The sequence below is a fragment of the Impatiens glandulifera genome, chromosome 5, assembly GCF_907164915.1.
Source record: "Impatiens glandulifera chromosome 5, dImpGla2.1, whole genome shotgun sequence".
Taxonomy (NCBI): domain Eukaryota; kingdom Viridiplantae; phylum Streptophyta; class Magnoliopsida; order Ericales; family Balsaminaceae; genus Impatiens; species Impatiens glandulifera.
This window is the reverse complement of record NC_061866.1, coordinates 43925004-43952643: the sequence shown is the minus strand read 5'-3', so window position 1 is coordinate 43952643 and position 27640 is coordinate 43925004. Positions and strand designations below refer to the sequence as shown.

The 27640-nt window shown below is 29.6% G+C and overlaps 4 protein-coding genes and 3 non-coding genes across 7 annotated transcripts; 5 read left to right on the top strand and 2 right to left on the bottom strand.

The window, feature by feature from the left end:
- The first annotated feature begins 2028 nt into the window (after positions 1 to 2028).
- On the top strand, positions 2029 to 7002 carry LOC124937718 (sodium/hydrogen exchanger 2-like). The gene is made up of 14 exons (XM_047478035.1): positions 2029 to 2488; positions 2573 to 2691; positions 3368 to 3465; positions 3913 to 3972; positions 4162 to 4208; positions 4763 to 4957; positions 5053 to 5099; positions 5363 to 5429; positions 5535 to 5635; positions 5724 to 5825; positions 5908 to 6046; positions 6124 to 6186; positions 6261 to 6344; positions 6423 to 7002. Exons 1-14 carry the CDS (start codon positions 2327 to 2329, stop codon positions 6783 to 6785), a joined length of 1647 nt encoding a protein of 548 aa, XP_047333991.1. The 5' UTR covers positions 2029 to 2326; the 3' UTR covers positions 6786 to 7002.
- A 1508-nt stretch (positions 7003 to 8510) lies between these two features.
- On the top strand, positions 8511 to 10311 carry LOC124937719 (acyl carrier protein 1, chloroplastic-like). The gene is made up of 4 exons (XM_047478036.1): positions 8511 to 8659; positions 9480 to 9587; positions 9726 to 9848; positions 9917 to 10311. Exons 1-4 carry the CDS (start codon positions 8594 to 8596, stop codon positions 10046 to 10048), a joined length of 429 nt encoding a protein of 142 aa, XP_047333992.1. The 5' UTR covers positions 8511 to 8593; the 3' UTR covers positions 10049 to 10311.
- Positions 10312 to 11692: 1381 nt separating this feature from the next.
- On the top strand, positions 11693 to 11764 carry TRNAP-AGG. The gene has a single exon. It is a non-coding gene; the product is annotated as a tRNA-Pro (tRNA).
- Positions 11765 to 12348: 584 nt separating this feature from the next.
- LOC124937716 (probable 1-deoxy-D-xylulose-5-phosphate synthase, chloroplastic) lies at positions 12349 to 15202 on the bottom strand. Its single transcript, XM_047478034.1, has 6 exons — positions 14831 to 15202; positions 14467 to 14760; positions 14232 to 14382; positions 13616 to 14161; positions 12666 to 13543; positions 12349 to 12600 (listed from the first exon to the last, which is right to left on the bottom strand). The coding sequence occupies exons 1-6, from the start codon at positions 14939 to 14941 to the stop codon at positions 12451 to 12453; spliced, it is 2130 nt and encodes a 709-aa protein (XP_047333990.1). The 5' UTR covers positions 14942 to 15202; the 3' UTR covers positions 12349 to 12450.
- Positions 15203 to 18925: 3723 nt separating this feature from the next.
- On the bottom strand, positions 18926 to 20685 carry LOC124939445 (receptor-like cytosolic serine/threonine-protein kinase RBK2). The gene is made up of 6 exons (XM_047479921.1): positions 20660 to 20685; positions 20253 to 20581; positions 19931 to 20182; positions 19687 to 19841; positions 19532 to 19611; positions 18926 to 19461 (listed from the first exon to the last, which is right to left on the bottom strand). Exons 1-6 carry the CDS (start codon positions 20683 to 20685, stop codon positions 19290 to 19292), a joined length of 1014 nt encoding a protein of 337 aa, XP_047335877.1. The 3' UTR covers positions 18926 to 19289.
- Positions 20686 to 21001: 316 nt separating this feature from the next.
- On the top strand, positions 21002 to 21198 carry LOC124940860. Its single transcript, XR_007099584.1, has one exon. It is a non-coding gene; the product is annotated as a U2 spliceosomal RNA (small nuclear RNA).
- Positions 21199 to 22965: 1767 nt separating this feature from the next.
- LOC124940863 lies at positions 22966 to 23163 on the top strand. Its single transcript, XR_007099587.1, has one exon. It is a non-coding gene; the product is annotated as a U2 spliceosomal RNA (small nuclear RNA).
- The last annotated feature ends 4477 nt before the right edge of the window (positions 23164 to 27640 follow it).

Below are 27640 nucleotides of genomic sequence, written 5' to 3'. Positions count from 1 at the left end.
ATCATTAACTATTATTTTTATTATTATTTATTCGTCACTACAAAAAAAACAAACTTAGATCTATAATATTGTTAGTTTATTACCTTATTTTGTTGCTTTCCAGTTTATTACCTTATTAATATATTATAATGATAATTACTAAAATTTATTTCATTATCTCAACATGTAATATCATTTGTATCTTGATTTTTTTTTAAGATTCAAATTTATTCTAAAAATACTAACATATAACACAATCACTACCCTTTTTAATAACGTTCTTATTTGAAAGACTAACATTGATATCTTAATGAATATTTGGATAAAACCTTTTTTTATTAAAATGAATTGTTATAATTTTTAGAGCTATTTAAATGAATTATATTTAAAAAAAAAAAGTATATATCACTTATATCTGATTCTAACTCCATAATGCAAATGCCTCGTCAATATTTTGTCTTTTGGGGGGGTAAAGTCCAAGTAAGATCTGTAGATCAAAACTACAATCTTAACTTTTTGTTAAAAAGTACAAATATTTATATTATTATAAATAAAAACTACAAAAAAAATATTAATAATTTAACAAATATTTATATTGTGAAATCTCGTTTAGTACAAATTTCATATCTACTAATTAATTGGTTGGAGCCTCTAATCATTTTGAAAAAGAAACAAAAATTAACAAATAAATAATAATATTAGCTAGTAACATTAATAAATATATTATAATATACCATATTTGAAAATGAGTTTAAACCAAAAAATGAATATCTCATTATTCAAAGATAACTGAATATGAGTTTAAACCAAAAATATTTATAAATGTATTTAAAAGTATTTTTTTATTAAATATCTCATTCATTCAAAGACTAATTTAAATGAGATATTATTATAAAATATAACTTTATTATAAATATATTCATGCATTTTACTTAGCATATTAAGTTAGAATAATTCTGGTTTTTTCAAATATATATTTATAATTAATAACTTTATTTTGTTGTAAAATATAAAATTATTTTTGGTTAGTGACTGTTAATTATTATTAACTTTCCAAATTTTTATATATAAAAAAATAATATTTCTGTTTTTGGAATTTAATTTATTTTATATAGAAATTATAATACTATAGTATATGTGACAATAGAAAGAGAAATAATATAAATAAATAAAAAAACTCTCTTTTCTTTCTCTTTATAAATAATTTATAAATGTCAAATTTAAAGACTAAAAAGACTTAAATTTAAAAATGAAGGTCAATTCAATTTCGGTGGAATTGATAAGTTGCTTCCTTATATAATTGATATTTTACACATTTTCTTTTAAGTTTTACAATTTAAAACTCTTTAATTTTAAAATTATAAAAAAATAATATTTAAACATTGTCCAAACTTATTATATACTTTATAAATAAATAAAAGATTTATATTACTAATTTATTTAACGAATTTGAGAGAATTGATAATCAAAACCTTAATTTACTAAATTTCAATAGTTAAATTAATAATTTTAATTAATTGTTTATAAATAACAAATTTATAATAATAAGTTAATCATATTTTTTTATTTTTTTTTTATAAAGAAATTTAAATTATGAGTTATAATATAATAGGTTTGAAATCTCAATTAGCTTTCGTCCAATTTTATAATTTGAAATTGGACCATTCAATCTCATTATTAATAAAATAATTATTTTATTAATAATAAAGAAGATAATGTTGATTACTTAAGGATTAGCTCAATTCAATATTACCTTAGAATAATCATTTTATTGCTAATCAACAAGATAAGATAATGTTAATTACGAAAATTCTATATAATAAAAAAACTGAATTATTTGAATTAAATTATAAAATATATAATACCCCTTCATCAACAAGCCATTTCAATAATAAAAAAATAGCCGTAAACTGCCAAATAAACTACAGACCGTCCACTCTCTCTCCACCACGTATAAATCCAAATTCATTTAAAATAATTTTTTCCAAAAATAAAAAATAAAAAATTTAAATTTATTATTTCTGCACATATACATCATCTTCTTCACGGCTTCACCTGAAGAACTCGCGTTCACGTATTTCATCACACTTCTTACTTCCTTTCTACCATCTTTATTCAATTCATTAGGTCAACTTGATTCAATCATTCATCTGTTCAAGTACAAATTTCTGAATTGGATTTAGCTATAGTCCAGATCCGTCTGGATATTTCTAGTTCAATAAGCTATCATACTCTCATTTCCGCTTCTAAATCTTCAGATTTCACTGAAAACGGACTTCGGAAGCTAGTTGAGGCGGTTCTGACGGTTCTGACGGTTATTTTTCGATTACGAAGAGCAGTTTTATCGATGGGATTGACAATAGGTCCATTGTTGGGTGGATTAACTTCATCTGATTACACTTCGGTGGTATCGATGAACATATTCGTGGCACTTCTTTGTGCATGTATTGTGATTGGACACTTATTGGAGGAGAGTTGGATGAATGAATCAACTACAGCTCTATTTATTGTTAGTGATACTTTAACTTGTAGATTGTTGGCGTTTTCTTATGAATGTAGATTGAAATTGAATTTGATTTGATTTCTATTGTAGGGACTTTGTACAGGGACTGTCATTTTGTTGACAAGTGGAGGAACGAATTCACATATTTTGGTTTTCAGTGAAGATTTGTTCTTCATTTATCTACTTCCACCTATTATTTTCAATGCAGGGTAAGGTGTTTGATGTTTTTAGTTTCTATATGTTAATGATGAACCATATTGCAGTGTTAGTTGCTTTCATCAACATCATGTTTTGTCAATAATTTGCTCGTTTTCAAACTACTTGTTTCGGTTTTCAGTAAGATAAGATGTGTTGTATTGCTTCAGAAACTCGTAACTTATGATAACTCTAGTAGGAAATTAGATCCTGAATAAGATTCGAGAAACTGAATGTTGTATAATGTGATGCAATTTCATGTAAGAGTGTGTGTGGTTAGAGGTAAATTGGCATTGGAATTGGAATTGGAGAGGCAATTTTAACTGTGTTTTTTTGTTTAAGTAGTTAAAATGAGGAAGAAAAAAGAAGAAAATCAAACAAATCTCTTCAGAATTACAATTCTATGATTTTTTTCAAACATATCTAGATTTCTAATTCCAATTTGTATCGTGATTTGGTTTGTAATGGTTTTGTGTTGGTCCATGGTATCTGTGATTTTTACGAGTGCCATGATTAGTTGAAAAAGAGTCTCACTTAAAAAAATAAATCTAACTCCAATTTCTCTCATCCAAACACAACTAATGGTAATTGCAACATAATGTGCTACAATTTGAAGATAATTGTTTGTCCATGAGGTTCATATTTTATACTACATGTCATTGGAGGTTGATATTCAAAATGATCCACCAGGTTCCAGGTGAAGAAGAAGCAATTTTTTCGCAACTTCGTGACTATTTTACTGTTTGGCGCTATTGGAACTTTGATCTCCCTGGCCATTGTCTCCTTTGGTATGCTCATGTACCTTATGTTTGGTTTATGCTTTCTATGAGAATAATATAGTTCAACTATTGCATTCCGAATTGTTTACCATGGTACTTATGCTTTGACTCTGGATAATAGTACTTCGCTACTTCTTGCTGATAACAGCCTCCTTATTTGTTATTCCTTGCATTTGAATCTGGTAGAAAGAAATTAAATAGCACAAAATAGCGGTTGATTACGTATTTTGCAGAAGCATTCTGAATACGCACAAAATAATAGCCAAAAAAAATAATTTTGATAAAAAGAAAATAACTGTTTCAATGAGCTAAAGTATTGATATAAGCTCTAAGTATTGATATAAGCTCTACTTGTTTGCAATCAGGCACATATTAAATACTCAGATTGAGGATTTGGTTTGTTTTCTTTATCTTCTGTCAAGATTTATGTTGTATTGACTTTTGAGGTTTTGACAGGTGCTATGAGTTTCTTCGAGAAAATGAACATTGGTACTTTAAACCTGGGAGATTACTTAGGTACATGTCTTCTGCATTTGTTGGCACTCCTTATGATGTCCTGCTTATTTTCTGGAAAATTCTATTTTAACATACTCAAGACTTTCTAAAACAGATTGAGTGAGATTTTAGTTGTACCCACACATTTATCATAAATTGGAGAATAGGGGATTCTTTGTTCTATTCTCATGCATTTATTAATTTCTGCAGCTATTGGTGCTATCTTTTCAGCCACAGATTCAGTTTGCACCTTGCAGGTATCAGTCTGTTTGCTATTATACTTTACTCAATCTGAGTTCACTTATCAAATAATAGACCTATCCCCGTCACAATTAAAAATCGTGAAAATAAAAAATGGAAGTGATTTATTTCTTATTTTTTTGCATTTGGTATGAAATTGTGGTCGAACTAGATGAAACTTCATTGGTATAAAAAAAATTGGCAACCTTTTTATCCCCTTTTTACATTTGAATTTTTACCATTTTACCCCAACCATATATTTATTGTTATTTCTTATTAAGTGAGGGTATTTTGAACTTAGAACATTCTCTTCTTCTTTTTTTCTTTTGAACTTAGAAACGTTTGAATGAATGTGCCAAATTTTTAGATTGCCAGTTTGAGTTAAATGTTTTTTTTTTGGCATTGTGACAAAACTCGATACCAATAACTTTTCTAATAAAATCTAAAGCTGTGATTTGACTCTCCCATACATCATTCAAATTGTCTTCTGAGAATAACTGGAGGAGGATAAAGAGTTCCAGTTCCATGTTAGAGCATGTTTGAAGTCTAATATTCCAGTATCATGGTGCAGGTTCTTAACCAGGATGATACACCATTTTTATACAGTGTGGTGTTTGGAGAAGGGGTGGTAAATGATGCCACATCCGTTGTACTGTTCAATGCTATTCAGAACTTTGACCTTTCACATATAGATTCAAACACCTTCTTTCAATTTGCTGGCAGCTTCTTTTATTTGTTCCTTACGAGCACTTTGCTGGGAGTTGCTGTATGTTCTCTCCCTAACCATCTACTCTTGTGTGCATGTGTTTGTTATTATATTTCTTCCAGATGTTATTGATATCTTGCTTTTCTCCAATGCAGTCTGGATTGCTTAGTGCATATATCATCAAAAAGCTATATTTTGGAAGGTTGGTTCTCATTTTCATTAATCATTACAATGATTCATTAGTTATCTTCCATAAGCTTAATACATCAAAAAAACATAGCATTATGCAGAAAGGCTAAGAAAGTGTGTCACTTGATAGTACAGTTTCTGTAAACTGAGTTTATGTTGTTTCTTAAAATTAAAAAACAATAAGGTGACAACCAAGCTACCCTCAGTTTGAAACAATTTATTTATGCTTTCATGTGTAGAAATAAATTGATTTGTAACTTTCTGTATGAACTCCAGGCATTCTACTGATCGTGAAGTTGCTCTTATGATGCTCATGGCTTACTTTTCTTATATGCTAGCTGAAGTAAGAATTCATCACTTATTTTGGTCTTGATTTTCTTCCTGACCTTGAATGCGTTTGAAGTTTGTTATCACAACCATAACTTCCTGAAACCTGTTTGTTATGCAGTTATTTTATTTAAGTGCCATTCTCACTGTCTTCTTTTGCGGGATTGTGATGTCTCATTATACTTGGCACAATGTCACTGAGAGTTCAAGAGTGACTACCAAGTAAGTTGTTGATTCTCTAAACTCCAAATCAGGCTCTTTCTGTATGATGTTTCTTTTAAATGATTTCACTCGCATTTATATATCACAGGCATGCTTTTGCGACACTCTCATTTGTTTGCGAGACGTTCATTTTCCTCTATGTTGGGATGGATGCCCTTGACATTGAGAAGTGGAGATTAGTATCTGACAGGTAGCTTATTATTAATATATGGAAATGTTGAATATAAGATAAATCAAATAGACAATCAAACCTGGCTTCTTCTTATGAACAGCCCTGGAACCTGGCTAAAAGTGAGCTCAATTCTACTGGGACTGGTTTTACTTGGAAGAGCAGCTTTTGTTTTCCCATTATCGTTTTTATCCAATTTGACTAAGAAGTCTCCTCATGAGAAGATAAGTTTAAAACAGCAGGTAATGAATGAACCTTCTATACATGGTTTTCCTTACATTTGACACATGGTAAATCAACTCTTTCGATAATTTTTTAGGTTACTATTTGGTGGGCCGGTCTGATGAGAGGAGCTGTTTCTATGGCTCTTGCTTATAACCAGGTGCAATAACTGACTGCTGAAATACTGATTTTTTTAAGCAGAATTTGACTCCACAATGTTCTTTCATTTTACAGTTTACTCGAGCTGGTCATACCGAATTACGAGTGAATGCAATCATGATCACTTGTACCATCACGGTTGTTCTTTTTAGCACAATGGTAAGAGAATCCTGAATATGATTATATGAAGCAACCTCAAGACTCTGATTTCTTTAACTTAATGACTACTTTTTTCAGGTATTTGGCTTATTAACAAAACCATTAGTGAGAATCTTACTGCCTTCACCAAAGCATTTACTGAGAATGATCTCATCTGAACCAACAACTCCAAAATTCTTGTCAGAATCCCTGCTTTTAGGGGTACAGGATTCGGAACTTGATTTGGGTAGTCAAATTGCGAATGAACGTGATATCGGGCGAAATGTATTTCGCCCGAACAGTTTAAGGATGATCTTATCCACTCCACATCGTAGTGTTCATTACTATTGGAGGAAATTCGATAACGGTTTCATGCGACCTGTTTTTGGTGGTCGCGGTTTTGTTCCTTATGTTCCTGGATCACCCACTGAACGAAGCCTACATCCTGAACCGGAACAATAAGATGGAAAAAGATGTTGGTTGATTGGTTTTATCGTTATAGTTGTTTGATCTATTGGTTTTAACATTTGAGAAGTTTATTTTTTTGTAATCATATATAGTAATCAATTGGTTTTGCTTAAAACAAACAAATTTTCATTTATTTATTATATTGTTTGTATAACAAGTTTGTGTATGGTTTCTTTTATAATAGAAGATTGGTAAAAAAGAAAATGTATTTGGAAACATTTTTTTTCTTTTTTACCTGGATTTATCCGTGATTATTTAGCCTGATCTTTTTAAAGTAGCTAACAATTCTTAGTGTAAATCAAATTTAAAATATTTGATTTCTCATATAGAATCCTTACCCTTTAAGTATGGTTGGTAATAGAGTCTGTCCTGAATTTTGGACAACTCGAATAAAAATTTGTTTTTGGCGAGATTTAAAATAATTTTTTTTATTAAATGATCGGTCCTAAGGTTGGGGCTGCGTCGAAAATTATATTGTCACGTGTAGACAATTATGAGTTAAATAAATTTCTATTGCACAAAATAATAATAAATCATTTTGTTAACCTACAAAAGATTATTGAGACGGCCATATTAATAAACTACCCAACTTCCTACTACATGAGTATTAAGTGTCAACAGTGTAGTGGGCGGCCATAAATGAAAGATGATACTTACTAATTTATTTATTTTTTTAATATAAAAAACTAGTATAAACTCAAAACAATAACCTACATTTCAACTTAAAATATTGAAAAAAAAACTCTTAAAAATCATTTTATGACATTAACTAACTTGGTACTTAATTACATCCAACCTTATAAGTATAAATAAAGTATAAAGATCTCATTCATATTTGTTAATGTCACCCATGTTTTCATATGAATATAAAATTTTGGAAATTAATCTACCTATATAGTGTCCGGCTGATGTAGAAAAACATCATAAAATATATTTGGCTATCCTAATTTTAGTTAAAAGAATTGTTAAAAAAAAAAAAAATTAAACCATAACTTAATTTTAAAACCCTAAACACTATATTAACCATTTTTTTTAAATAATAAATTTAACTAAAATGGGCTATCCGGTGAACTGCCATATCCCGTAGACTTGTTGGGCTTACCTAGGCCCGAACCTATTTAGATGTATCAAATTTAACTGCCATATCCCGTAGGCTTGTTGGGCTTACCTAGGCCCGAACCTATTTAGATGTATCAAATTTAACTGCCATATCTCGTAGACTTGTTGGGCTTACCTAGGCCCGAACCTATTTAGATGTATCAAATTTATTTTTAAGTTAGAGGGTTAAGATAGTGACTTGTTGTGGTAATTTAAAAAAAAAAATTAAGAGCAAAAAGTTGAAAGTTATAAAAAAAATGAATTTATAAAAATAAGGGACTCTTTGAATGAGTAATAAAAAAATATAACTAGTTTTATGGAGGTGTTGTCTAATATCTACATATGCGGACTCATTCGTAAAGTATTTCTGATCTGAATTATTATTAATTAAAATTAATAATTTAATTTTGAAAATAAATAAAATAAAATAGTATTAAATTTAAACAGGCTGGCAATTTAATTTACAGAACACTTTGTGAAGTGCACGTGGATATTGCATGCGTCACATCTGTCAAAATAAAATGGAAAATATGACATTTTAATCTCCGCCGGAAATGTGAAACCAAACAGGACGCTGATCGATGATACCAAAGCAAAATAAATTCTTTATAACGTCCTGATTAGTTGTTCTCTCTTTGTATACAAAGTTTTAATTTTCTTTTTCTTTTGAAGCAGATCTCATCAATCAGGTTTTCTTTGCTTCAATGGCGGCGGCTACTGGATCGTTCGTTTCCGTCACTTCTTTCTCTTGCTCTTTGAAGCAAAACAAGGTAGATTAGCTGCTTTTAGATGTCTTTTACTCTTCTTTTCGTTTTTGAAATTTCTCATTCTGTTCACTCTACTGATAGATGATGATCTTCTTGTGGTTGTTAATGATTTGATGAACAATCTGATTATGAAATTAACTGTTGATCATGAATTTGCGCTTTTATATTGCATTGCATGTCCTTTGATGTGGTTGATTTTGGTGGAAATGTTGAAAACGGAGTGAGGAACTGTGATTTTGTTTTAATAGGTTCTGAATCGTTCTTAATTTGTTTTTGTATGTATAGATGATCTTTTCGAGGCTGCTAATGATTTGATGAACAATCTGTTTATGAAATTAACATCGAATATGAATTTGTTTGTTTATATTGCATTGCATGTCCTTTGATGTGGCTGTTTTTGGTGGAAATGTTGAAAACGGAGTGATGAACTGTGATTTTGTTTTAATAGGGTTTAGATAAATGCTGTTTTGGCTCTGAATCGTTCTTAGTTTGTTTTTGTATGTTTACTCGTTCTGTGTTTACTCTACTGATATAGATGATCTTTTTGCGGCTGCTAATGATTTGTTGAACAATCTGTTTACGGAATTAACAATCGAAGATGAATTTGCTTGTTTATATTGTATTGCATGTCCTTTGCTGTGGCTGTTTTTGGTTGAAATGTAGAAATGGTTTAGTGAAATGGAGTTTTGGCTCTGAATCGTTCTTAATTAGATAAATTGATTGGATGTTTTGAGTTTAGGGATTGTTCAGGACATTGTTTGTATAGTTAATTCATTGGTTCTCAATTGATTAGGATTCTAAAGCTTGTTTTTGGATTGAGCAGGTGTTCTCAAGTGTGAAGTCAGTATCACTGATGTCTATTAATGGGAAATCATTCCCATCGCTTAGGTTGATGAGACCAGCTGCAAATCGCTTCCAAGTCTCTTGTGCGGTATGAAAACACACGAAACCCTTGTTACAAACTAACTGGTTTATCTTCCATCCATTCATTCATTCATGCATATGTTATGAAGAGTTTGAATCTGAATCTGAATATGAGGGTTTGTGTGTGTGTATGTATACATTGTAGGCTAAGGCAGAGACAGTAGATAAAGTGTGCACAATTGTGAGGAGGCAATTGGCTGTACCAGATGATACACCTGTGACTGGAGAGTCAAAGTTTGTAACCCTTGGAGCAGATTCTCTTGACACAGTATGTATCTTCCATTTGGGTATTATTATTATTATTATGTTGTTAATAACCTAACCTAATAATTAAAGGTGGAGATTGTAATGGGAATTGAAGAGGAATTTGGGGTGAGTGTGGAGGAAGAAAGTGCACAAAGTATATCCACTGTCCAAGATGCTGCTGATCTGGTTGAGAAGCTAATTGCCAAACCTGCAGCAGCTTAAAGAAGGTGATGGTGGTGGTAGTTGATTTTGACAACTTTTTTTCTTTATGAAATAAACAAAAAAATGTAGGGCTTGCCTTTTAGTCTTGTTTGTCATGATCAAGATGTGATCTTTGTGTTGATTCTGGTTGTAATGTTTTATTTTGTTTTTGTTTTGTCTTTGCAATGAACTTGACTAGTCATGCTTTTTTTATGTTTACAGAAGAGTATGAAGTGAGACTTTGTTTTATTTATTATTAATTATGTTTGTTTGGTATTAGTCTATTTGAAAAGTCACTAGTCAAGTGTACTGGTGCAGTGAACTACATTAAGTTTAGGTTTGGGGGTAAAGTACAATTGGATGTCACATAAGTTAGGTCATGGGCCTTATTGATCACATCTTTAAATGTTGCCCTTCTTATTCCATAGGACATGACCATGTGTGATATATTTTATTTTAGATATACTTTTGTGTTTTAAGAAAATTTTGAAATATATAAATATTAGATAGTATTACAAATTATTAAAAAAAACAGTCACCTTCCAAAATGTCTTTCATTATTGTTATTGACTTCAACTTGGATTTTTTTTTTTTTTTTTTAATGAATGGGATTTCCTCATAAGGTAACACACTAGAAGTCCATGAAGTTTAAATGTCATTGCATTTTACCTAATTATGTTTTAACAATAAACAATTTAAATTTAGAAGATTCATGTCACTTGTATCAATCTCCAATACTCAGTTAATGACCACTCTCCTTTTGTTTGACGGGAAAGACTTTTTTTCTTTGACCCTCTCCTTCTCTTCGTAGTGGAATGACTCCTTTTTTTCGACGCAGTAGAGGGGAGAGGATCTATGTACAATATGGATCATCTCCTATACCACAAGGTAAAAATCTTCTCTCAATCCTAACACTTTGAAGATTTTTGCCTTATGGTACAGGAGAGGATCCATGTTGTGATACAACAAACTCCTCCCCAAATGAAAGAGACTAACATCGACCCACATCTTTCCACCTTGGGGAGGTAGGATCCTCTGCTCTCAAACCCCTATGCTCCTTTTGTTCCCTCTCACAGGGAGGGGGTAAAACAGTCTTTTTTTTTAAATAAAAAATTGTTCCGCTTTATCCCTCCCCTATGAGAGGAAACTGAGGGAACGAGATGGTTTGGTAGCAGAGAACCGTGAGTGCATCTTGGGTCCCTAATCGGTCACCCCTGAACTCTATCTAACATGTACCAATTTATTAAGTTTGCCAGAATGTTTATTTTTATGTTGTGAGAGCGAATTAACATAAAAGAAAAAGAAATATAATGTAGGAAGGTGATATGATTCTTATTCCATAATTTTTTCATCAATTTCGATATAGTTCATTTTCTTAAATTCTTAACTCTAACTCTAATTTTTGAATAATTCTTGTTGTCAAATTATTAAATAAGGAGACTATCTACTATCCTATTTTTTTCATAATAAAAACACTTATTCTCGATTCTTGCTATTCAATTTAAATTGGAGACAAAATCAAGATGTATCCCCCTCATGTTTCACGATTCATTTTTCCTATTAATTTTTTCTTCTGTTAAAATGATTATTTAATTGAATTTATTCTTAATAGATGGGTAAACAAACAATATCTGTGATGTTTATAATTTAATAATTTTAACATATGGGCATTTGGTCTAGTGGTATGATTCTCGCTTAGGGTGCGAGAGGTCCCGAGTTCAATTCTCGGAATGCCCCAAATATTTTTCATTTTTTTACATTTAGTTTATGTTTTTTCACATTAATTTAAATCCAACTCTCTTGTATGAGTTCTTCAAGATAATTCTTGCCAATCCCTCAATAATGAAAAAGGGAAATAGATATTTCTAAGAAACAATGATGGATAATGACTAAAACATTAAATAAGTTTGACCTATCAAAATAATTTGGCAATGACACAAAATTCATATTGTATTAGGGTGCTTATTTGTCATAAAGTCTTTGGACCAAAAATAAATAATGGCATGCTAAGAAAATTTTATCTCTATACTTTTAGAATCTAAAAGGTTTTAAATGAAAATGACAATTATTGCTAAGATAATGTTATCTTTATCTTAATATAACTTTTTAACTAATTCTAACTTCCATTTGGTTTTATATGACAATGATACTTATTGGACATAAATGTTATATAGTAATACAACTTTTTATCCTAGAACTTTTTAACCAACTCTAACTTCTTAATTTTCCATGGGTTTTTTTGTTCTTAAGGCGTCTTAAAACCATAAAAACGATAAAAGACCTGGGTTAGTTTTAGTTACTAATAAATATAATACAGTGTAACTTTGAATTTATTCATTACAAAATGGAAACACACTATAATATTTTTGTAATCCTGTCTTTATTAATATTTGTACACATGAACCAAAGACTTCTTCTTAGTTCTAAGCCATAACTTCCAAAGCCTCTCTTGTTTTCCCAAGTATGTTGAGCACGGTGGCAGCTATATGAGTCGGGGTTAAACCCGCTTGAACCAGTTGGTCTACAGGCGAACCGTGATCAATATATCGATCGGGAAGAACCATTGGTCTCCACTGAAACGCAAACAAACATTTTAAGCAATGAAAATAAAAGAAGAAAAACACGAAAATTTTCATACCTTGAGATTTCCATCCAAAAGCCCATCCAGCGACATGAAGTGAGCCACGTGCGACCCAAAACCCCCGACCGATCCTTCCTCGACCGTGATCAAAACATCATGCGACTTAGCAAGCATACGGATCAAGCCTTGGTCGAGAGGTTTGCAGAATCGAGCATCTGCAACCGTTATTTGTAAGCCCTCGCGCTGTTCTAATAATTCAGCAGCCGAAACACAGCTCTGAACCGCGGTTCCATACCCGAGCAAAGCCACACGCTCTCCTTCGATCAATACTCGACCTTTTCCAATCTCAATCGGTACGCCTTTGTTTCCTGTTGGAAGCTCCAATCCAATTCCATTACCTCTCGGGTATCTAAAACAACTCGGCCTATCATCTATAGCAGCTGCGGTTGCAACCATATGAAACAACTCAGCCTCGTCCGCAGGAGCCATGACCACCATGTTTGGAAGACAAGCCATAAACGCGACATCGAAAGCACCGCAGTGAGTAGGACCGTCAGCTCCAACCAAACCGGCTCTATCCATCGCGAATCTAACAGGAAGCTTTTGCAAGTCCACATCATGCACGACTTGATCATAACCTCTTTGAATGAAAGAAGAATAGATTGCGCAAAATGGTTTGAGGCCTTCACATGCTAATCCGGCTGCAAATGTAACCGCGTGCTGTTCGGCTATTCCCACGTCGAAACATCTGTTTGGGAACCGTCGTTGGAACAGATTCAAACCTGTTCCTCCACCCATCGCGGCGTGAATCGCGATGATGTCCTTGTCTGCCTCTGCTTCGGCTATTAAGGCCTCAGCAAAGTAGGTCGTGTATGACTGCGTTTTCGAACTCGATTTCAGTTGCTTTCCCGTCGCTGGATCGAACTTCGCCACTCCTGCGAAAAGATCAAATATGAATATATAGATGATTTAAATGAAAAAGAAACCACCAAAACAATCTGGTATACCATGATACTTATCATCAGCCTTCTCGGCATAAGGATAACCGCGACCTTTCTCTGTTACAACATGGATAAGAACAGGACCGGTAGTTTTAGTACTCTTAACCTCTTTAAGAATCGTAACAAGATCATCAATGTTATGTCCATCGACAGGTCCGATATAGTAAAGTCCAAGCTCTTCAAACAAAGTGGATCCAGACCCACTGATCATACCCCGGGCATACTCGTCCACTTTCGACGCCAACTGATGCATAGGCCCGCCAATGCTCTTGGTTACTCCCTTGGCCACTTCTCTTAGTTCTCTTAGTGGCCGGTTTGACTGTAATCGACTGAGAGCGCTGCTTAAAGCCCCAACCGGCGCTGCAGGACCGTCTAGAGTAGCTGTAGGTAATGAAACTTGTTTGTTATCGTTAAGGATAACGATCATGTCTGAATCTAGATAGCCTGCATTGTTCATGGCTTCGTAAGCTTGACCTGCTGTCATAGCTCCATCTCCTATAACAGCTATTACATTGTTCGATTTTCCCTTCAAATCTCTTCCCACAGCCATCCCTAAAACAGAATTAACCTATAATTTGAAAGAATAAGATTGAAAAACTGATAATTATTGAGTTTCACATACCCAAACCGGCAGAGATTGTAGTCGAGCTATGACCAGTTCCAAATGAATCATATTCGCTTTCTGAACGCTTAGTGAATCCTGCTAACCCATCTGTTTGTCTTATGGTATGCATCTTGTCTCTTCTTCCAGTCAAAATCTTATGTGGGTATGACTGTGAAATCAAAATTATGTATTTTTAGTAAACTGAAACATTGGCAAAACAACAGGAATGGAAAGAATGATAGATTTATTAAACCTGATGACCGACATCCCATAGAATCTTATCTTGAGGAGCATTGAACACATAATGAAGAGCAACAGTGAGCTCGACAACACCTAAGCTTGAACCGAGATGACCACCGGTGTTGGAAACATTGAAGATAACATCGGAACGAAGTTCATCAGACAGTTGTTTCAGTTCCTTAACAGATAGATTCTTCATGTGGATTGGATAATTGATAGTGTCTAGAAGAGGAGTTGGTGGTTTTTGTGAATAATATTCCCCTCTTTCTGATATAGATGCACGAATTCGAAAACATCTTTTTCTAGCCTAAAATCAAAATTGAACCAACTTAAAAAATCAAACAAACCCAGAAAACAGGATTAAAGAAAAATCAAACCTGGCAAGTCTTTTGATGCAGATCTGTAAGATGGGTATGCTGCTGCTTTGGGAGATCTAGTAGTGCCGCCATGTTCAAATTCCGTGAGAAAGAGAAGGTGCAGAAAGCCATTTGATGATTCAGAAACAGAAATTAGTAAAAACCCAGTTCAGCCAGTGAATGAATATAAAGAAAGAGAGGAATGGTGGGGTTTTCTTCTTCTTTCTTCTTCTTTTCTTGGCCGCACGAACTAAGTGCTGCTCACTGTAACTAGTAAGTAAGTAGTAACCTAAGAATGTAGACCGCAAAATCTACACTATTATTAAATGATTTGATTGGAGATTTGTCAAGAATTGGCTGACCTTCTTCTATTCATTTCTGATGCGCTGGCTGGCTCGCCTGAAAAAGCAACTCCGGTCGTTCGGTCGGTGGTGCCGATGATGTAGCTGTGTGCTTATTGGACCACGTAAGCAGAAATCTCGAAAGGATAGATCTCAAAACTATCTCTTTTTCAAAGTATTTAAATTGTCGGATTTTTTTATTTATAAAGGTGTTAATTTTAGGGTTAATTTTGTTTTTATATGTTTTATATTATTAAATTAAGTTAGTTTATTATGAAATTTTGTAACTTTATTTTTAGTTTAAATTTAAATAATTATTATCTAACTTAATGGCAATCACTTAATAATAATTTAGATTTACCATAAATATATGTGGATTATCTTGTCTCATAGTGTAAATCAATTAATTATTCAAGTGTTAGGTCTCAATTGAATTCACGTGTTTAGAGAGATTTATTGGTCAAATATTTAAATAAGGTAGGTAAATGTGACCAAAGTTCTGTGATATTTTTATTTAATAAGAAATTAAATATTATTAAATTTAAAGGAGAGTTATGTATAAAAGTTAATTAATAAATAATATAAAATAACATCTTTAAAATTAAAATAATTAATTGATGGTAAGATATTAAATTGTATAAACAATTTATAAAAATAAAACTCTTGATAAAAAAAATCCAATAATCATTCAATTTGTTCAAAATTTCTCGAAATATGAACTAATTTGAGTTCCTGAATGATGAGAGTTAAATAGAATAAAATCGAACGAACTAATGGAATGGTGTCGTAAAAATATTTACCAAATATTTTAAGCGCTAGTTCAAAATTATCCTTAGTCAATATAAAGTAAGAAGTAAATGAAATCTTACCTACGCTAAAAGTCATGCCAAATGAAATTGATTATATATATATATATATATATAATATATATTAAAAAAATAATAATAATAATAGGATGATACCTATACAAAGTTATTTGTATGAAATATCAAATCTATAAACTCTTTATTTAGAAAATGGAAAATAATCCAGATTCGATTATTTCGGCTCTTTTACTACTAAGAAACGGATATATTACAAACTCGATAAATGATCATCATCACATCATCACAGTCAGAAGAAGGTATGAGCAGTAAACTACACAATTGAAAGTATTAATCGGATTATAAAAAATCGAAACGAAAACTTGATCCGTCTAAATACGATCGATGTCTGACCAAACAAAACATAACATAAATTTAAATCTGAGTGATAAAATATAAATAGTACATTTTGCGCGATGCTAAAAAGGTGATTAATGATCTAAGAAAGATTGACATTTTAACCTCAGCAAAAAAAAGTGAGAGTTGTGTAAATCCCTAAACTACACTCTTCAATGTCATCAATTATATAATGATGTTTATTTTGTATATATTAAAACAATTTAAAGTCATTTTTATTAAAAATATAAATAAAAACATTTGAGTTAGATATATATTCGGCTACCTAGAATGGAGATGTAACTATGGAGAATACCTAGAATGGAGATGTATTAGTTATTCTTACACCCGTCTATGTGGTTGGGAGAAGATCAAGAGTACAAAATCGTGTGGTGGCAGTATTAGAGATCTAAGCGGTCTTACTTGAAGGGTGCTAACAAAATAGTATATTAGCTCAGTTAATTAAGTGTAAGTATGACATTTAGTTACAAAGAACTCTAATTGTTCCATCGGGTGCAACATTTTGGGCAATATCATATGACATCTCTTTGGAATGACTTTCGGAACCGATTGTCTTTTTATCTGGGTAACCAAAAGTCTATTAGAATCCCGAAAGATATATAAATGGTGTGACGACTCTAACTTTACAACATGAACGAGATGTATGATCCACAATTTGGCTCTTTTCTTGGTAAGTATGGTCTGATTTTGTAGGCGACTTTCCCATGTCGAAAGAAGCATGGGAGGCTCATGTGTATGCTAGATGGAATGCATATTAACCCTTCGGTACATGCAACTAAAATCTCATTCCTTGGTTAGAAAGGCGTTGATATATCATTTGTCGGGAATCAAATTGAAAGAATATTATGGAGTTTTCTTACATTAATTGGGTTATGGTTGACACCATTTACTCATTGTTGGGAGTTTGAATGTAGGGGATGAATTGGCCTATTTAGGTAAACAATAATGGTATTTTCAATCATTTTAGTCTTTACATCCTACTTATGTATAGTGTTTTTTCTTGACTTTTCTTGATTTCATAGAGTTTATTTTGAAATTTTAATCATAATCAAACATCATTTTATTATATTTCTGATTAATCATGTCATTCATCATTTCATTTTCTTCCTCGTTAATCATATCACTCAATCCATTATATATATATATATATTAAAATATATTTTATTTTAAATAAATATATCATTATTACTCTTCAAGTCATTCTACCCAAAAAAAAAAAAACTCAATATTATTTCTATAATTTTGTACCAAGTTTGTTTTTTCATCCTTGCTTTCATTTTGATCATTTTATTTATCTAGTCATATTTAATTAGTCGGCTACCTTTAGAACTATTCTAGTTGATTATCGGGTTTTTATCTAATTTATTTTATAACTAATACATGTTATTTATATTGAGCGTTAATAATGAGTTACATATAAGTTATGTATTACATTAAACATATAAGAAAATTAATATTATTACAGTATCTTATATTATAAAAAATGTTTACTGAGTATATCGAAATTGAGTAGTGCACACATATTTTAATAAAGAATACGTTACTTTTTTTTGTTTTAGATCGAAACAATTTATTTTCATTCTCTCGGCGAGACATCCTCATATCTCTTCTAGAGAAATTTTGTGTCTTGTTTACTTCATTAATTATAAACTGTCTTGCGATTTTGTTGTTTTAACCTTAATTAACAATGATAGGGCTTCAGCACACCTCCAAAAAAAAATTTAACATTTAAAACGTGACATAACCCCTAATTTCATAACATTTTTAAATTAATTCACTTTTTTCTTCTATAATTCATAAAAACTTAAAGAAAAATTTATGTTTATCTATTTATTTTATTTATAATTTTTTTTTTAAAGTCACTTCAATTTTTTTTTAAGTCTTCCCGCCATTTGAATTCTTAGATCCATTCCTATGTATCATGAAGATCAAGATCAGTGATCATGTCCAACGAACCCTTTCAGATTCATAAAAAAAATTATGCAACTTTCAAATTAAATAATCCCCACAATAAGTAAGATCATGTCCTTGAGAATTTAAATACTTTTCGTTTTCATATGCAAAACAATATATATATATATATATATATATATATATATATATATTGTTTATGTCTTTATAAATACAGTGTTCTTTAAGCACAATAAAAAAACATTACAATGAAAAAAATTAGATAAAATAATTGATAAATTTTAAAGTTCAGAGTCACACAATTATTTGTAGGAACAATGATCCAAAATTCCTTAAAATTGTAAAGGTTATGAGTTTCTCAATTTTGACATATTTTATTGTTATGTTTTTTCTTTCTTATTGAAACAATCATCAACAATACATAAATTATGTAACACAAAAATATGAGACAACATCAGACATTTACAGTAGATTTAACAAAATAAATTTCAAGAAATACACTTTTAAATGTAGTCATTGGTTTGAATTTTTTTTGTGTTGAGAATGAATGTACATAAGAATTATAAATTGGTTCAATGGTTACATTTTACATAAACTACTATTGAGAAGTAGCAAATGTTTCCAATGAAAAATTTCTCTTAAGAACCCGTACTCTTTGGAATTTCTTAGCCTTATCCAAATTCAAATTGTTGTTTTCTTCTTCTCCTTTCAACATTTGAGCCACCTGTTACATCATTCCAATTACATTTCAAGAAATAAAATTTTAATTTTTTTCGAAAAAAACTAGGGTTAATAAACATGCCTTGCTCATTTGAGGCCGTTCACACGAGCTCGGATCTAAGCACATTGAAACAACCGTCACCATTTTACTCAATTGCTCGATTTCATAATCATTGTCAAGAGTCGGGTCAATTAACTCGCTATATTTCTTTTCCGCCACCAAACTTCTAGACTGCGTACATCCAAACCGAATGAACACCATACCCTAAAAAATTCCTATTTTTTTTTTCAATACAAACAAAATAAAACAAAACAAAAACTTACCCACATAACGAGACTCTTCTGCGACTTATCTAAAGCTAATCGCCCCGTGATAATTTCCAATAATAGTACCCCATACGCGTACACGTCAGTCTTCTCATCAACAGTTCCATGCAAGAAAAACTCCGGGGGAAGATATCTGCCTTAACAAAAATTAGCGAGAGCGATAGACATTTATCGAAAAAACCCATGGTAACAAATTATATTACCCAAATGTCCCTTCAAATTGGGACACGGTAAGATGAGTCCATTGCTGTGGAAGCCACTTTGCCAACCCGAAATCAGATATCTAATAATTCATTTATCAACAAATTTTTTCAATTTTTTATAACAAAAATCAACAAAAACAATAATAATTTAAAACCTTTGCATCAAAATTCTCTGAAAGGAGAATATTAGCAGCCTTGATATCCCTATGAATAATTCTACGTTGACATCCTTCATGAAGATATGCAAGGCCCTCAGCTATTCCAACTGCAATTGTATATCTTATCTTCCATTTCAGATTCTCCCTAGAACCTAAATCATTATTATAACAACAAAACATTTTATTCGATTCGATTTCGATTCAATCAACGAAAATGTCTATACATATAACAAATTTAAACCTGTTAGAATGGACGACAAACTCCCATTATGTGACAAATGAAGAACAAGGTACATCCCACCCTCAACTCCATATCCAATAACATTAGCAATATTAGGATGATTTACATGAACTAAAATCCCAAGTTCCGATAAGAAATCAGACGTCATCTCTTCTGGATTTCCTCTCATCAATCGTTTAATCGCAACAAGATGACCATCTTTAAGATTCCCTTTGTAAACTTCTGAATAACCTCCTTCTCCAATTAAATTTTCTAATACAATTCAAATAATGTCAGCAAATACAACAAATTAAAACAAATAAACAGAGCTTTGGAAGAAGACCTGCAGAGAAATTATTGGTTGCCAATTCAAGATCCGAAAGTGAGAAATTTTTCCACGACGATTTGAAGCAATACAAGTTCTCTGCATCCAGAGTTGAATCATCGATGGCAGCAGTCGCGTTTATTGCAGAGTTTCGGTTCTTTTTTTGTGACATTCTTCCGAATGAAGATATGTGTTGGGGTAATTTAGGACCTTTTCTTAGCATACTGAAGAATCCTCGACGTTGCGAACTAGAGGAAGTTAATGTCGGAGTTTCTGCTTCTTTCGAAACGCTAGCCTCCGAGGATTCAATAACTTCTTGTGAGGCAACATTCTCTGTATTGTCATCGCTACAATTCAAACGAAACAAGGTTTAATAATGTTACATTTATCTAAAGAATTATAATAAAAAGGGTTTATATATGTACCATTTGTGAGGAGTTGAAGGTTCCATTGAAGCCAATTTGATAAGAAGATTGCTAAAGAACAAGATCCTGTCCAAATGACCCACAATGGATGACTTGGACAGAATGAATATTTTTCAGAGGGAATGAGAAAATAGAGAGAATTGAAAAACGGTTGATGTGATTTTAGGAAGTTTGTTGTTTGTATCTAATTAAAGTTATGATTTTTTTTACCCCGAATTTGAATGCAGAAAAATCGGACTTATTTTAGCTGTATGTTTAATCTCTTTGTCCCACATCGGAAACTTAGCCTAGACAAGGAAGCTAAAATGTGTATAAATAAAGGCTTCCTCCTATGTTAAACTCATACCTTTCTCGGCCTTTTGGCTAAGATCAAGTGTAGTATCTGTTCTTATCAGTTTAATATCTGATACGTGGGCCATTGGTCCACATGATATTAAATTAATTTTTTTAGGGGGAGAGCCCACTACAGTAGCTTGCTATTGGGGTTTCTCACGTGTCACTCAAGCGTTGCACTACTGCTTGGGCCTGGCGCACCCCCACCCAATTTTAGTATTAACTTGTTTCATTTAGTATTTTGGGCCTTCACGGTTTATAAAACAAGGAGGGTCCATTAGATATAAATGATCTTGGTCTAGTCTGTGAAGTATTTAATTTTAAATATGTTAGGTTTGATTTTCATTATAGAAACTTTTTAAGTTGAAATTTGAACATTTTTTAAAATTTAATATATCTTAAATTAATATTAGAGTGCTTTTAATGGATTTATTATATCTTTAACCCATTTGAAAACATTTTCATTTAGACCACTCCAAATTTTGGATGAAAATATGTTATTAATCTATCAATAATTAAGTTTTATTTTACATCTAAATTTATGTGTTTTTTTTGCTCAATGGTGTATCATCAATTCAAAACTAGATCCCAAAATATTGTTTGTAAATTGGCCCAAATGTCTGAAAATTTAAAATAAATGTGATTACTAAAGTTTTCCATCACATGATTTTGACTAGTAAAAAATATTTTTCAGGCACTCTTATTTTGACCAATTAAGATTAAATTGGACAATATAGTATTATATAAGTCATACCAAAACATACTTATACTCATAAGCAACAGATAGAGATAGAGGTGTAATTTGTTACAAACATGAGTGGAGGGGTCAAATTAGCCCAAAAAGAATGTTCAAGGCCTTCATATTGGATTCAGCAACCTCACCCCCAAAGCTCTTGCCTCAATTCTTTCAAACCATTGACATAATCCATGGAGATGGAGGTTCTTTTATTTTTCTAATATATATTTTTTATTTTTTTATTTGTACAATCAAAATTCTATAACGAAATTCTATAACGGGGTTGCTTCAATATTTGGCATTAGGTAGCCATGTTGGGTATGTAAAGAATCGGATAGATAACAAGACCTATAATCCAAATGTTCAAGGAAAGATAACAAATTTGAAATTATTAGGGTTAAATAGGGAAAGAAAGAATTGTAAATTTTTACCAATCTTGTTACAATTTTATACCTCATTTTAAGTATAAGTTGCCTCCTTAATAATACTTACTGTATATACAAAAAAATTAACCAAACATCCTGAAGTATACCCTAATCACTAGTGTTCTTGGTGTCTACCCTAACAACCCATTTTCCAGTTTTAACTCAGCATTTTGTCTTTATTTACATATTATATTTTGACGAGATTCAAATAAATATTTATGACCAAGTCTTCTATAATCAAGTTCATTTGGATGCTTGTGAAAGTAAGAGCTCGTCACTTTTGCATAGGTGACAATGGACTTACAAATTTGGTATATATAATAAATGTTTCTTTTATCAATTCAAGACCCCTTGTAAGGACATGGAGTTGATATTATTAGAGAAGATAAATATAATACAATTTGTATATATAAGACTACTTTACAATAATAAATATCTAGAGTTTGACTATTATCATATTAGAGTTTGTTTTAGAAATGTTAAATTGAGCCAATAAGAAATGTAACGAACTATCATATAATTTTGTTCACTAAATAAAAAATTAATATCAGAAAAATGCTAGTAAGTAATATATAATTTAATGAAACTTCGAAAATAATTAAATAGAAAACCATGTATAAATGAAATTAAATAATTATCAACAGCATGTAGAGTTAGTTTTGTTTTGAGAGCATTTACTTGCATATTCTTTGCTTTAGCTTTGTTATATCTTTCTCTTCAAACTTTGTTTAAGATAGTCCCACATCGGAAACTCTGACTAGAGAAAGTATGGAAACTTAGAATAAAAGAAGGCTTCCTCTTCTAAACAAATCATACCTTTCTCGGCCTTTTGGCTAAGATCAAGTGTAGTATCTGTTCTTATCAGTTTAATATCTGATACGTGGGCCATCGGTCCACATGATATTAAATTAATTTTTTTAGGGGGAGTGGCCCACTACAATAGCTTGCTATTGGGGTTTCTCACGTGTCGCTCAAGCGTTGCACTGCTGCTTGGGCCTGGCGCACCCCACCAATTCTAGTATAAATCATTTTGTTTGTGTTGGGCTTTTTATTTCTCCTAACCTTTAATATATAATATAAATATGTTCATAGTTTTGTTTTTATAATCGAAATTTATGGATATTACATAAAATATTGTTATATAATATGAATTGATATCAAATAATATAATTTTACTTATTATAAGTTTAATGTAAACTACTTATTTTTATTAGTATTAAGAGAGATTTTAAATATTAATTTTTAGTTGTAAGAAAATTATAAATATTAATTATTATAGGTTTATTGAGCGATTGAACCATTCAATTTGGCTTAAAAGTGTAAAAAATGGTTAAATCATTCAATTTATTCTATTAAATTTGTTTTAACAGTTGGATGGGTTTCACTTTAAATGAGAAAGAGTGAAAGATAAAGAAAAATATAAAATTAAAACTTGAAAATAAATCATACATAATTCATTTTCCTATTCGTTTTTTTTTTTTATATCTTGTTGTTTGTATTGGAATGAGTTGTTTTTTTCATAATTAGTCTAACTTATTTTTAAATTGAAGAGAGGACCCTTGAATTGTTCCACTTTGGACTTTTGTTATTATTTATTTATAATATTGAGGAATTGAATTGGGGCCCAATCTCTTGAGGTCTTCTTGAATAATTGGTCCAAAACGGCCAATAGAATTCTTCATTATTTTAAAAATATTTATTTAATTAAAATATTATAATTTTATATTAAGTTAGAAGGCAAATTGTACACTCTTACATTTTAAATTATACAATCTTAAATTTTATATTTGAACTTAGAATGATTAAATATAGTAAGTTCCATTCTAAAAAGTGGCTAGTTTACTTTAAATTAACCCATATAACATATTTAAAAGTAATTGTATTTTAAATTTATGATATTCAAAATGAGTTATCACTTTTTAAAAACAATTGATTACTTATGTAATATGCATGAGTAATTATATTGGAGGTAGAGTTAAATCAGAGTTTTTTTTTATTGGGGGATAATTGTGTTTATGGATATCTTTTTTCAAACTTTACGAATGGGAAGTGTTTAAGTTACACAAAAATGAGTTTAACGGTTTTAAACGACGTTAATGTTTTTATCTACTAAATTTATATGAACGAAGGATTTTGATTAACGATTATCTGAAATTCAAAATCCTTAATTTGTTGAAATTCGGTAGTCTAATTAGTGATATGAATATTTAATTTATTTATACCTACAACGTAAATATTAAATTGTGGTGTTTGAAACCGTTAAAACAAAACCACGTATTATATAAATATTTTAACAATATTCGGAAAAAAAAAATACAAAATCTCAATTAATTCCCTCCTCATTTTCTTAGAAAAATCCTATATTTATTTTCTTTCAAAGTTGTATACATACATGATACATTTTACAGATTTTGGGGTCAAATTTAATCTTTTAAATTAAGTGTAATAAAAGTAAACTTTATTGATTCACACGTTTGATTACAAATTAGTATTAAATATAATCATGGTTACAAAATATAATTTATTATTCTAGTTTAAATTATATATTAATCTAACTTAATTTTTAGATAGCTCAAATAGAGATAATCTTATCTAAAAGTTTGAAATTGTCTATTCAAATTTTATTAAAATATTTAAAATTAAAACATTTTGAATCATATAATGATCTTACAAAAACAATTCCAAATGATACATTCATCTATAATATTTTTGTAGACTCAAATTAATAATAATTCATTAATAATGAAATAAATCTTATTTAATATATTTATTTATTTTAGGTCAACAATTTATGTCTTAATGTTTTAAGATGAATGATTATCTCATCAATAGAAAAATAAGAGTTGACAACAACAACTTAAATAATTCTCAAACAATAAAAAATACCACTGTCTATGTAAAAAAAAAAAGTAATTTATTTAAATTACTTACATGAAAATGATAAAACAACTTCAATATTTAACAAAATATTTTAAAATGTTTTTGCCATTTTATTCAAAGATGAAAAGTCATACAATTGGAGCATTAAAAGTTTTAAATCTATTTAATTTAAAGGCTAGTTCTAATTAATATATTAATTTACTATAAAAAATTGTTATATGCCACGACATACATAAATAACTATATATTTTTATACTTTAATATGTTTGGTTGGCAGTATTATTGAATAAAAATTAAAATTGGTGTTAATTATTATATTATTTATTTGAAATTGGAATTAGTAAAACAATTCCATTATATTATATACATTATTTTAATCTTCAATTTTACCATACCCATTAGAATTTATTATATTGTTTTATGTAATTACTTTAATGCTGCCATAGTTTTTAAGTTACGGTATGACCCATTCAACTATTTTCTTATTTTTTAAAATTATATTTTTAATATTATTCCAAAATTAAGAACATGCATAATTTTTTATATATGTTTTTTTTTTTGTAAAATTTATAAACTGTAATTCAATTAGATATATTGATCAAATTAATTAATACAATTCATAAAACACTAGTAAATATACTTATTTATCAATTTATTTTTACATAATAATATTAATTTTTAATATATTAAAGTATATATACAGTAAATATAAATTTATAAAAAAATATTAATGTAATTAGTCTTAATTTAAATATTCGATTAAAAATAAATTCATATTTGTAGGATGAATTTTGAACATACATTTTAAGATATACCCTTCCAAATTCAAAATATATGATCAATATTGAAAAGAAATTATTCCAAAAGAAAAAAAAAACATTTTGTTTTTGTTTTTGTTTGGAATAGGGACAACTTTACGAATATACTTTATATAAAACAATACGTTGCAATAAATTAATTTGTGAATATTTTATTTATTTATATATATTGAAACGTCACATCACAATAATGAATGTGTAATAACTAAAGGGGTCTGTCTAGAAGGAGCGTGAACGAAGGAATAGTTGATACCGTTAAAGTAGCAACGGGTCTTAATTTTGGGTTGATATCGTGGCAACCCATTATTAATTATATTACGTAATAAATTCAAATATTGAATTATATAAGGATATATTTAATATTAAATAAAAAATAATTAAAATAAATATTAATATATTTTTTAATTTATATATTAAGTTATTAATTTATAAATAAATAATTTCATTTACTTGTCTATTTTTTATATAATTAATATAGATACAATGATAATTTTATTTTTTAAATAGTGTTTTAAAATATTTTATTTTTTAAAATTAATAACGTAACATTAAAACTATGATAAATCATGATTAAAGAGAAGAATAAAATATGTTATAAATGAAATTTAATAAAATTTTATACAAAATAGTAATTTTATTAACCTAATATATATAAATAAATAAATGAGAAATAGTGATGATATTAATATATATTTCTCATATTTGTCATTTTTATTTATTTATTTTATAATTATTTTATATATAATTTTATTTTTTATTTTTTTTAGATGTTTGAAATAATTTGGTAACATTAAAATTTGATAAATTATGATTAAAAAGAAGAAGAAAAAATAAGTTTATTTTACTTATAAGGAGAAAATAATAGAAAATTTAATATATATACTTTATATATTTATATATATTTAGATGAAATTAAAAAAAAAAATATTTTGGTGATTCTTTTGGTTAGAGGAGTGTTTAGTATTTTTTTAAAAATATATTTTATATTTTAGTTTTTTATTTTTAAATCTATATAAATAAATGATTATAAATATGCATTATCAAATAGATTTATATTAAATAAATTAGTAATTATGTTTTGAAAAATACTTATTTATATTAAAAATAAAAAAAATAATAATAAAAATCGTCTAAAAACAATGAAAAAATATGACAACAAAATAAAATTAAAATTACGTTACTCTGTCGGTTATCGAGCTAGTGAAAAGAACAATTAACTTCACAATCAATTTTATTGGCTTTCTAGATTAAATCTAAAAAAAATGTCATGATAATAGTATTATGAATGATATGGATTGAACGACTATGATAATTGTGAAAGTTCGACCGATTTCTCTCAAACTAGATAGTGCACAAAAAAAACAATTGGAATGTTAACCAAATATGTAGATCTAACATATCATTCGTAACAATCAAAATTTTCCAACAATTATTCAAAAACTCGGACATCACCCAATGAATTAATACTCAACAAAAGACTCTAGATACTAATCACTCTTGACAATACAAAAATAAATGAGTTGCCGATTTAATCTCCTCGTGACGCATATGACTAACCATAATACAATATTTCTTTATTCATATATCATCCGTAAAATTACATCGTGAATAACGCTTTCATCCAAAAAATGAGATATTTGATGGAATCTTTGACTCCAAACGTTTCTCCAATAAAAATTTTATGAAATTATATTATCGAACAACTTATAGCAATACCCCATATGAAAACTATATATATCTTGTTAATGCATAACGTCTTGTTTAGAAAAGGACATTTGTTTGCGTCATA